At 35.4% G+C, this 12,342-nt stretch overlaps 1 protein-coding gene across 1 annotated transcript in view; it reads left to right on the forward strand.

Annotated features, from left to right (window-relative positions):
- The window catches only part of LOC131783292 (nucleolar protein 58-like), a 6,181-nt gene extending 843 nt beyond the window's left edge, over positions 1-5,338 (forward strand). The window contains exons 2-12 of the mRNA XM_066166478.1: positions 5-77; positions 721-765; positions 1,413-1,463; positions 2,082-2,132; positions 2,802-2,864; positions 3,085-3,141; positions 3,560-3,601; positions 3,869-3,925; positions 4,122-4,211; positions 4,665-4,719; positions 5,249-5,338. Coding sequence (XP_066022575.1) covers positions 5-77; positions 721-765; positions 1,413-1,463; positions 2,082-2,132; positions 2,802-2,864; positions 3,085-3,141; positions 3,560-3,601; positions 3,869-3,925; positions 4,122-4,211; positions 4,665-4,699 — 564 coding nt within the window. The 3' untranslated portion in view covers positions 4,700-4,719; positions 5,249-5,338. The remainder of the gene's footprint in view (positions 1-4; positions 78-720; positions 766-1,412; positions 1,464-2,081; positions 2,133-2,801; positions 2,865-3,084; positions 3,142-3,559; positions 3,602-3,868; positions 3,926-4,121; positions 4,212-4,664; positions 4,720-5,248) is intronic.
- Positions 5,339-12,342: the final 7,004 nt, after the last annotated feature.

A 12,342-nucleotide genomic window follows, 5' to 3' on the forward strand; every position in this document is an offset into this window, starting at 1 on the left:
ACAGATTGAAATGCAAGTAATAGAACACAACGAAGTCCCAGAAGCGGAAGCCCCTGAATTGCCTGCTCCACAACCGGGTCAGTATTCCATATGTATGCTTATTTCTTTAAAACATCATTTCAAAACTAGCCAATTAGAAAACTAGGGAATCAAACGGTAAATCTTTGAGGTTAATAGGTCGACTCAGAACTCGCATTCATTACTTATGTGTATAAATGTATAATGTTTTGATGTTAATGTTAATGTGTGATTGACTTTCTGATTTCAACTGTAATCAAGTAATCCACTGAAGTGGGTGAGCTCTTTCAAATTGAAATACCTATGATGAAACATACTATTCTTTTCTATTTTGATACGTTCTACGTGTGAATTTTGGTTAGGGAAAGATTAAGGAAATGTTTCCTCATATGACATAAATGTGATTGGTTTTTTCACCTTTGGTTAATAATTGCAAAAAAAATCCTTTGGTTTTTCACAAGTTACATACAACAATTCTTTTTTTTTTCGACGACCCAGTTTCTGAACTTCCCCTTTGAGATCCCCATCCCTTTAAATTAGAAACCTGCACAGGTGTCATGTGCAACCAAGGTAATATCGTTATCAATATGGCACAGATCTAATAAATGAATGATACGTATTGAAAAGATCATTCAATGTTTTACCTTTTTGCTTTTATTATCTGATAAATAACTCTAACATAACGATTTGAACCATCAACAGCAATGGAACAAGCCTGTGGTGGGGATGAGACTCCATCTTCCTCAGGTATAATGTCTTCTAACTTGAATTAAAATTTCCTGCCTATTATTATAATTATTATTATTATTATCATCATTATTATTATTATTATTATTATTATCATTATTTCAGTTGATGTTGTTGTTCTTCCTCTTGAAACTTCATTCATGAAAAAATATGAAATTAAGTCGTAGACAGCCGCTTCATTCACAATATCAGTACTGAAGCTATGACCTCAACCGCTTTTTACAACTGTTCCTAAAATCGCCAACTACTTTGCAAGAAATAAAGTAGTAGGAATTAATAAAAGAACTTGAAAGTATTCGATCAAATCAACTGTCTTTTGCAAAAGTATGACTTCAACAGACTATCTCATGCGCACAAACTCGCAGATGTAAAACAATGCGAGCTGTATGACAAGTTTAACCAAGTTTTAACTCAACTGAGTAATCTATCGTGCTAGAAGTTGTTAAGTTTATGCGCATTCAATGCGGAAACTAAGCTGTACAGTAAACTTTATCGAAAGTATTTTATGTTTGTTTATTTGTTTTTTTTTTTTAAGATTTCGTATCTGAATTACGTCATACGAATATTATTTTCTGTAAAATTCATTTGAAGAATAAACGAACCACAAAAGTTATGACATGTTTCACTCTACTTGTTGTTTGAAACAGATTATGAGGATGATTTTGATATCAGATCAGCCACTAAAAAGACTGTGGAAGGTAAAGAACTTTTTGTAGGAAACTATATTATTAGTGCTGGCTGTTACCACCAGTTTATAAAAAAGACTCCAAGTTTCTCCTATGAAGGAATTTATAAGAGAAGCCTTCCCTACCTACTGAAAGTAACGAGTCATTGCAAATTCAAAAAAAAAAAAAAAGATTTTTAACTTTGGATTGATAGTCTCGTGGACACTAGGTGTGAAAGGAAATTGTGCAAAATTAGAAGTATTTATGTCTTTAACGCACTCAACATGAGGCGTTGTATATTTTGGTGGGAAGACTCTTGCGTAATACCTGGTTAATAACATCAATAGATAATTATTAGCAGCAAGCTAACCTCTAAGAAAAAAAAACGAAATGGGACGGAGATTCGAACGCAAAAAGCGAATTTCTAATTTCCCACGCTAAAGTATAGTAGGTAGTTGTGTGAGTAAAAAAAAGTTGAGTTTCGCACATTTTGCTTGAAACTGTTTTAATCCTCTTTGGCGGAATAGGGGGAAGGGAGTAGTTCTATTCATGTTTGAATGTAGTTAGACTCAAATAAGATTTGTTTTCAACGCTGGACCCTCTCCCAAACAATTTGCAACTTATTTAAAAGAAGGATATTCTTTATTGCAGTTGCTGTTCATCATGGTGAACGCCAGCATCGACGAAAAAGTCAAAAAGAAGGTATATGTTGAACTCCTTTTGTAACTAGGATGGTCTACTCTTTGACGGAAGGCTCTAATGTTGATAAGTGTCTATTTTTATGAAACCATTATTTCACATTGAATTTATGAAAGATCCGACTACAGGAGAGACTAGAAGTGACTGAAGTTTAAGGTGCTTACAGGAACCTTTTTTATATGTGGAGGCTCGCAGTTGATGTAACTCGTGGCTCTTGATACAAGCATTTAAATATATATGGCAATTGTCGTACTCATTGGTTTCGGTGGACACATAACCTTACTTTGGTCAATGTCAAGATATTTTCAATTTTAAGTTGTTAAAAAAACGTTTGACTGAAATAGAGTACCAGCTTAGTCTCAACATTTTTTTCGCTTTCTGAGTCGAAATTCGGAATATTTTTAAGTTGAGGGGCATCTGCATTGAGGTCTTTTGTGCGCATTCTTTTAGTATCTGAAGCAACAGGAATAACAGTTATCTGGCAAATTGGTGGCAATTGAACAAAGGCTTTAAGAAGTGGCAAAATTTTACCGTCGACTATTTCAACGCTCCCGAATTTTCCGCTTATGTCCTCTCTCTGGTGATCCTCCCACAATTTCGATCACTTTCGATTCGTTATTTTCAATTATTCAAATGAATGTCATTCGTTGACTACAAATTTTTTGTACTAAGTACAAGTTTCTGCAGGCCAAGGAGGAGAGACAAAGCCTGAGACTAAAGAGCTAGCTGAGGAAGGTAAATAGAATGATTTTTTTCTTGAACTGTACATTGTGCGACATAAGTTTCCTTTATTTCCGCATATAGTGGAAGTCACCTTTTCTTGAACTTATCTGCCATCTGGGCCAATTTCCTGGCTTACTCACAAAGTGACAGTGAGGACAAGTCTATTGCTTTATATACGTCAGTCTTAAGGTCCTTATACTTCATCTTAATTAATAACTTTGCTATTACACAGCTGACAAATCTGTGGAGCAGGTGGAGAGTGAAGAGATTCCAAGGGCAAGTGACAAAGGTAAAGGAGAGGGTAGCTTTAATTGGTCACTCAGGAGGTTAAGCAGGTTATTGAAACATATCTTTCACCTTAGTAGTCGCTGAAAAACAGAAACAGAAAAAATATTTTATGAAATGCTTCAGTAAAAACAAGATTGAATGGCTGAGTACTAATGCACCTTTTATCAAACACATTGTCTTCTGGAGAAGACGGAAGAGGGCACCAGCTTTGCCTCGTCCATTGTCGGCTCTCTGCGTCCATCGAGTTAAATTTCAAGGGTATTTACGTGTAGGCGTTGTATACGCACTTATTCAGTATCTGAAGCAACAGAGACAAAAGAGATTGATGAATTGGTGGCAAACGTTGACCTTCGTCAATTGCAATACTTCAAACGAACATCATTTAATAGGTACAATATGTTCTAATTCAATTTCTTCAGAAGGAGAAAAAAAGCTTGACACAGAAGAGCTAACTAAGGAAGGTAAATACAACGATTCATATTTTTTAAGAACTATACATTATTTACCATAAATTTCATCTAGTTATTTTTGCATACTATGCAAGCTTTATAATTATTATCATAATTATTATCATTTATGTATTTTTTATAAATTAAAAGCTAACTGGGCCAATTTACTGATTATTGCCCTAAGCAATAGAAGGGCCATGGGTCGAGTTTACCATCTAGACAACTTTATATATTTATGTACTTTACCTCATTCGAATAAATAACTTTGTTATCACACAGCTGGCAAATCTGAGGAGAAAGTGGAGGGTGAAGAAATTCCAATACCTAGTGATGAAGGTAAAGGAGAGGGAGGGTTTTTAATTTCTCACCCAAGAGGTTAAGGCACCAGATTAGTTATTGAGGAACATCTTTCATCTTGGTAGCCAATGAAAAATGAATGATTCGTAACCATCCTGAAGTAAAGGAAAAAGAAATAAATTGAAAGACTGAGTTCTAATTTACTTTTTGGTCAATTTATCATCTTTTATAAAAGCTCAAAAGGCAGAAGAAGAAGAAGAAGAAGAAGAAGAAGAAGAAGAAGAAAAGAAGCGGCTTGAGCCTGACATGGAGGACACAGAGAAAGGTAGAATTCTTTATAAATCAGCCAACATAGACTCAAAGTGGTCATGAATTAACACATAATCTGTCCACGTTATTGTCTGAGGAAAGTTGAAACACGGCGGTCCACATCAGAAGTGATTGAATTAAGAGAAAAGAGGAATACTTGAGTACTATTGTACTTTGTCACAGTGAACGGCCAAGACCTGACTTGCAATACTGACACTAAATATGGCACCTTTGAATCTTCCAGAGCTCTCTCACTTTTTGTAACATTTCTCAGCTATAAAGATGTTTGCTTAGATGGAGGAAACATAGCTGCCACGTGGTAAAGCTAATTAATTAGAAGCGAGGCTTATGACGTCGTGAACCTCAACTTTTAAAACTCTTTAACACAGACAAGTTAGAATTGTGTTAGCAATAATAAATTCTGATTAAGTGGCTTAATATATACATTTTTCTCTTTTCGCATTCCAAGCAGGGGAAGAAGAGGTTTTTGATACCAGACTTTAGTTCTTGCTTTTCGAACCAAGGTAAATGTTTGTTGTGTCTTCTTCAATAGTGAGTACCACTGACTGAAGGGTGCGGAAAACCTTGTGCACTTTTTGATATCTTATCAAACTTATGAAACTAGTTTCAGACTTGAGATGAAGGGTGAAATTTTCGTACTTTTGCTCTGATGCATTTCCGTGTACATGCATGGGCTGTTGACTCCTGATTTCTTGAACCTTCAGTCTCTAGAACCTTTTCATAATCTGAATAATACTGTCTGGTCAACGGACCAACTGGTGAGCTGGCCACTACGCCGTCAGATTACATTAACTGATTAAGCTGACAGACAGATGGTATAACTATCTGCTTGACTTTCTGCCTGACTGTCTGCCTGACTGTTTCCCTTGCTGTGGGCATGGCAATGAACTGATTCATTTTCTTGCTGCCTGCTGAGTCAGAAGCCTGAACCAGTTGACCGACTGAAAGTTGGTTAATCAAGCAAACAATTTATTAATAACCACGTTTTGCAATAAATAAATCAATGTGCTTTTACTCCTACCATTACTAAAGAGCCCGTAAGGACTGAAGAAGAGAATTCAAGAATTCAAGAAGAAATGGAATTCTAGTAATCATTATGTAGTGTCTGTGGAAGTATCTTAGTCAAAACAATCCTTTTTGTTTATTTTCCCTTCGATAAAATAATAACAGAAGTTAGTTAGCTGAACTATAGATTGCATAACATGCTATAGAACATATTGGGTGCTACTTCTGAATGGGCGTGTAGTGGCAGTTCTGTCTTCATTTCCGTTTGATCTTGTCTGTTTTCTTTTTAATGTTTATTTTTTGTTTGTTTATTTTTTGTTTGTTTATTTTTTGTTTGTTTATTTTATTTAATTTTTGTGTGTGTGTGTTGACTTTGACAAGTTTAACTACTTGTTAGAGTTTTTCTTTTAGCATATTTCAAGATTGCATGTTCTAGCGATTAATAGCTCATTTCTAAGTTGTTTAATCTAAAAGAAAACAAAGCATTTACCGTTTAACTTCTCACATCGTTAATATTTAATAATATCCTGATGATCTAAATAGTTAATTTCATAAAACGCTTTGACTCGTTTACGAGAATTTTATTCGGTAAGAGTTACAGTAACGGTTATTTGGGGCTTCAGATTATGTTAAAGAACTCAGAAAATTTTACGGCCTGGGATTTAGTTCTGAGAGACTCTGCATGATCATAACAACGATATAAATACCCCAGTTCCACAGCTAAGTATCGATATCTTTTTTGTTTGTTTGTTTTTTTCTATTTCATCACTATCTCTTAAAGAAGAATAATTAAAAATGTAACAAAAGAATATTTAACATTTTATTGGATGAGAAGTGATTAATCAGTTCTTTGGCAGTTTATTAAGTTACCCAAGTAGTAATCTAAAAAGTCGATTTTTTAGATAACTCCTATTCGAGCATTACAATACAACCTACATGTAAAGTGACGTTTTTTTTTCGTGATTGTAGGACGTTTATCGCGAGTACAGATTTATCAAATAACTTATAAAAACGTTTAGGTATGCCAGGGAGTTTAGTGGTTCAATAAAAATCATAATTGTTTATTTTCACAACTCGCTTGTGAGAATTACAGACTACGCTTCAAAAAACAAAAAAAAATACAAGACATTGCTTATTAGAGGTTTTGAAGTTTATCAATAAGCTAGGTAGCCCATTTAATAGAATTTTCATAACTCCTTTGCGAGCGTTATAATCATTAGGACTTAAAGTGATGTCCATATAGATCATGCTTACATTACTGATAATTCACTCAAAATAAAAAAAGTAATGAAAAGGTCTAAGAATATCACTAAATTAGATATTTGGTAGTGAGTTGAAGTCTAATTTGTAGTTAATTTCTAGATTGTTTAACTCATTTTGAGAATTCTAATTCATTGTAGAACGTGATACTCAAATAACTTCGTGATTTGGCTCAAACGTGCTCATCAAACATGGCTTTTACATTAAGGATAATTTGAACACGAACGTGCCTTCCAGAGGAACATGGTACAAAGCAAAGAGAATTGTAACAAGTGGAAAAGTTGTCAATAAGCGCGTCATGTTTATTGTAAGTCAGAGCCTTCAATAAAACACCTTTTAGACCTTATGCTTGATTCTGATGTCTATAAACCCAAGAAAATTTGTTAAGTCTGGCTTGCGCTTCATCGGCAGCGTTGTTGATTAGTGACTGGTCATAATTGCCCTTTCTTCTCTCCAGAAAGAGGCATGAACTTATATCTTCAAATTGGCCAACGAGATACTGCAAATGCGACACAATGTCAGCGTCGAGGGGGGAGGGAGAGAGACCACTAAGGAACTATTAAGGTGATTTAGGAAGAGGACGGTAACGTCAGTTAACAACGGCGCGCTTAGCAAAAACAGCGGTAAGAAACTAGGTCGACAACTTCTCTCCGTTATGTTTTATAAATTAATTAGCAGTCGTTGCAACGACACGTCAGCGTTATGTTTGTTCTTGAAAATGGAAACTTGGGCTCTTTAAAGATCGCCGTCACAAGGACGACAACATGATCTTCTTTAAGAGTTATGCAACAAGCAACAACAAATAAAACCAATAAAATTGGTTGTCATTTTCCTCGCACAGCGTGAGTATAACTTTCTTGTCTTAGTTTTCATCGGCACTGATCTAAAATTTAAGACATAAAAAGTGCAAACCTGAGCTAATTCTGGAATTGTAGGCATCTGATTTCAATCCGCAGAACATTCATTCCTCACGGTGAAAACGATAATGACATAAAAAAACAAAGTAATAAAGTGGGTAAGCATCGTAATATATATAACTTTGATTGACTGGCTTAACTTCAACATGCAGGAAGTTTAATTCACGATCAAAAACAACAGTATTCCACTCTTATAATTCTTATGTAAGGTTAGAGGAATGTATGAAAGAAAAGCCACTGCATTTAGTCCTAAATTTAAAGCGAACTGAAATCTTGGATCGCCTGCTAACCAAAGTATTTCCTACAAAAATGTAGCGGTAAATTCTCACAAATACACCGAACAAAATAGGGAAGGGGCCCTCATTATCCTGGAAATGAGTTTTGAAATCATTCCAAACAGTATTATCTCGTACACAAGAGCGCAATTTACATAATTCCTGGGCGTTTTGATCGCGATGGGAAAAGCAGCGAAATGACGCCCAGAACTTGTTGGGGAGAACGGCAACGCCATCAACGGAAGTCGAAATAGAGTTGTGTCCAGGCTATCCGTGCGCTCTCCCGTTCTGAAACGAAAACCCGTCCTCTTACTAAATCACACTATCGTATCGAACGTGGTCCTTATGGTGTCCTGTACTAAGTTTGACAAACTTCTCGTACAAATGAGATTCTTTTTATTTTCTTCCATCGTTCCAGTTGGGTTCGTTATGTCTGTAAGTAAGCTTTCCTACTGGGGTCTTGCGCCAGGAGCAGTTGGTGGGTTTGGTGGTGGGGGAGGTGGATCAGAGGATAATGGTGCATCAGGCAGAGGTGATGGCTACTCTGGGAGATGTGGTGGTACCCATGAAAGCCGGAGGTGGAGGAAGCTCGTACCGTAATGGCACAGATTTTTCTGGTTTGACCGGTGGGAACTCGAATGATTCCTTGTGTACCAACAAATAATTGTTTATGTTGTGATTGGAATATTTTTATCTATATCTTCATTTACCCTCTGATTTCAAATCTCGCTGATTTAAGTCCTACTTCTACGGAGGAAAAATAAAACAGACGATCCCATTTCTCGATCGCCTTTAGGATTCTCGGAAAGAGATTACGAGAGTAACTCTACTTTTTGAAATATTAACAGCACCATTATTTGGGTGAACAATACTGAGCTATAAATTTTATAATTTACTAAGGAAATCGGGGTTCTGTCCATCAAATATTCAAATATACCCTCGCAGTTTTATTTTCTCATAGTTTATTATCAACAGGTCATGAGATCATATCGTTCAAAGAAATCTAGCCGTCATTTATCTGTACAAGATCTGCTGATTGATCAATCACTCAGAAAATGTACTTATTTCTTGTTCTTAGTCATTATCTGATTATTGCAAACCTTGACACCGAAGAAATTTTAAGAAAGAAAAGGATTATTCTAAAATGTAAAGCGGAAACTAATCAAACACTTGTTTACAAACACACGGGAAAGTGAAACTAAACAATTAAAGTGCGCGATGTGTCTTCCTTTGTAATCTCTCTCTCGGTAATTGAAGAGGTAAAACGTAATAAAAAAATTACCTACCCGTTACTTGATCCCCAGAACAAAGTTTTAAACAGTTCCCACCGGTAAGGGCGCTATCACATCGCTTGGATAGAAAACAAGGTATGAACAAGATATGTAATTTTACAAGTTGATTATTTTGAAAGTTTATTTTGAAAATAATAAAGCTTTTGGCGCATTTTTCGCAGCAAATTTGACAGGTGGTACCTGTTGTTACGCAGTTTAAACATGGAATAGTTCTTAATAACATTTCTACTTCGGAGGGCCTTTCGAGTTTTCCAAATTCATGGCACTGAGTTTAAGCACCATAAGGGAAGTCAAGGTTTAAGCACTTTTTTTCTCCTATGAAAAATGTAATGTACATTACTGATCTTACGTACCAGTCAGAGGAAGTAATGACGACTTGTGTTATTAAAAATTAACAATGTACCTTACTTTCTCGATATGAACATTTTCTTTTCTTAACAAGAAACTCACCTAAATTTCAATACCGTTATATCTCGTATTTATTGTATCGGGCAAATATGTCTCGAATCTCTCTCGCTTTAACTCATTCAGAAGAAATTTAATGATTAGTGGGTTATACACAACTTCTTTGAAAGAGATAAAAATGTATGATAAAGAGAGAAGCTGTAGCATCTGAACGCTAAGATGCTTGCAGAATGTACCTTATGTCAAAAATTCTCTAAAACAGAAAATAATCTAATTATGCTTTGCTAAGTTAGGGATTCGCCGTCCAAGAGTATGCATATCTATTTTCAATGAAAAGAAAGCATCCTACCTCGACAATTATAATGGATTTTGCAACACACACACGGGAATAAACTGAACGATAAACGAATAAGTCGTTAGTATGCCTCAGCTGGCTCAACAATAAACAGAGCTGCATCTTAAGTATTAGTTTGCTTCTTTGCTTTATTTGATTATATTTTTTCTCCTCTTTATACATTAGTTCTCAAAGAACGATTCAGAGCATAATAAAAAAATATATATATATATATCATTTCTTCGCTTGTGATTGGTTCGAAAAGCTCCTATTTTCCACTAATTCGATTACCAAGTTGTTATCAGAGAGTTTGTTATCTGACAAATTAATGAACCGATCACATTCAAAGTTGTAGTTTAAACCAATCAATCAATCAATCAATCAATCAAAACCTTGGTTTCAATCACCATAACAACAGTGTACAGACTTTCTTCAAAATGGAGAATTTTTTCCCATGAACAGTGGCAATAGTTTAGAGCACAGTAGTGAGGTTAGTATCAGTCTATTAAATGCAAATTTTCCCTTTCTCTCGTAACTTGACTATACTTTAACCTAATAAAAATGGTTAAACTCAGCTCCTTACTCTTGGTTCAATAAAAGTAATTCAAAAAGTCAAAATAACACCAATAGGTTACTTTCAAAAACGTTAGCAGATAGTCAATCTGAGGTGACTTAAGTCAGTTTCTTCCTTTTTTGTTGACTCAGCCAATTAAAACAAGTGGAAATAAGTTATTCCAACCATAAATTGGCAACAAATGTAACCCATATAAAATAATTTTAAAAAAGACAAAATAAGTGAGAAGAATCGACCAAAAAAATCAAACTGCTTAAAAAATTCTGTATTGATTGTATATTCAGTCAAGTCGAGATAGTTAGAGTAGGAGGTTACTGAGTAGGACCTTTTCAGGGGCATTCAAGCACCACTCACTTCAATATTACGCCTCCAAACGCTATTTTAGAGTTATACTTACATCGCCAAATTGTCTAGACCAGTTGTTAAACTTGGCTTGCCCTTGAATATAAGTGCCAGAAGTACACATTTTCAGCTTAACCGCAATTTGCTCAAAGTGTTAGCAAAGAGGAGGTGACGGAGAAAAGATAGTGCTGGAAAAAACAAATAAATAAAAAAAGAACAGTGTTTCTCTTGTGTTTCCCAAGCCCTTCTGGAAATTGAATGTGGCAAATATAAGATGTTCGGTAGTCTGATCACAATTTTTCTTTGAAGACATAAATTTCATTTATGCGGATGAAATTCAAACAAAGATTTGATCCTAGTAGGTGGACATGCAATTTTAGCAATTATAGCGAGGGTGCCTAAAAGGGCGCAAGCTTCCACAGGATTCGAACCCGTGCCTCAGGCACTGATTATGCGGGCGCTACTACTGAGTAAGCTATAAAGCAAAACATTTGTGTCGCGGGAAATCTTGGAGGATTTCTTTACCTGAAAGGTGAGCCCTTCTATGGTTATTACTTTTTACATAGTAGTATCCTGTAAACGCACTTAAAACAATTTAAACTTCAGGATTGGCACAAGATAAATCAACAGTTTGAAAGCTGTTACTGAATGAATATTGCAAACACAATTAAGCAGCGGGGAATAAATGCATTTAAACCTGTGCCTGTGTAAGTGTTGTTTATATTCAAACTTACTCCTCATCAAAATTATAAACGGGTTGTATATAGAAGATTTTTAGTTATTTTTATTAGTATTATTATTATTTGCGGATAATATAGGGAAAATTCGAAATGCTACAACCGATGTGGACCAAGTTGGAAGTCCATACGTGCGGTGGCCCACAACAGTCACGGCAAAACAAAAAAGTCTGGGCACTACAAACTTTACTCACGGAAAAACAAAATTAACTCACGGCAAAATAAAGAAAACGAGTTGGTCAGCAGTTGGTCAGCGGTTGGTCAGCGGTTGGTCAGCGGTTCTTATTTGTATTTGAAATGGTATGTCGTGTAACAGTAAACAAACGAAATGGCGACCTTTGTTGCTAAGAATAGTGGTGGGGTGAAAAAAAAGCCAATGATAATCTTGAAAGAGTTTATATTTATTCGTGTTACTTTCAACAAGCGGCGCCAGCGACTGACAGGCGTGCGAAGATTCACAATGAAATAAGAGAACAACCTTCATTTTTCGTAAAATTGTAATTTACAATCCTTGACCTTGAAAACAATCCGAAGATTCACTAAAATTATCACTTACTCCGAAGCGCTCAGAGTTTAGAGGTGTTCAAAAGCTTTTTCTGTGTGAGATTGGGGACAAAATCGATCACTAGATTTCGTATCGTGTGTTTTTTCTGCGTGAACCAACAAAAGGTGCCAGCGACTGACGAAATTGCAGGTTAACACGAAAATCAAATAACACCTAAACAAATAATTTTGGCCACCGATTTTCATTGAATTTTTAAAGAACAATTTTCTTTTAAATTTCAAGACAATTTGAAGATTCAAAATAAATATTACCTACTAAAATGCGAAAGTTATACACCACCAAATTGATAAATAGGCCTGAAATGAAATTCTATCTTGTTCTCGATTATACGTTGCCTAGCACGTGACCAAAATCTACCCAGGTGGAAATCCAAAATGACGGTGGCAGTCCGGGCTTAGTTATATCCCTCAAAACTCGTTC

The sequence above is a fragment of the Pocillopora verrucosa genome, chromosome 5 (genome assembly GCF_036669915.1).
Source record: "Pocillopora verrucosa isolate sample1 chromosome 5, ASM3666991v2, whole genome shotgun sequence".
Classification (NCBI taxonomy): Eukaryota; Metazoa; Cnidaria; class Anthozoa; order Scleractinia; family Pocilloporidae; genus Pocillopora; species Pocillopora verrucosa.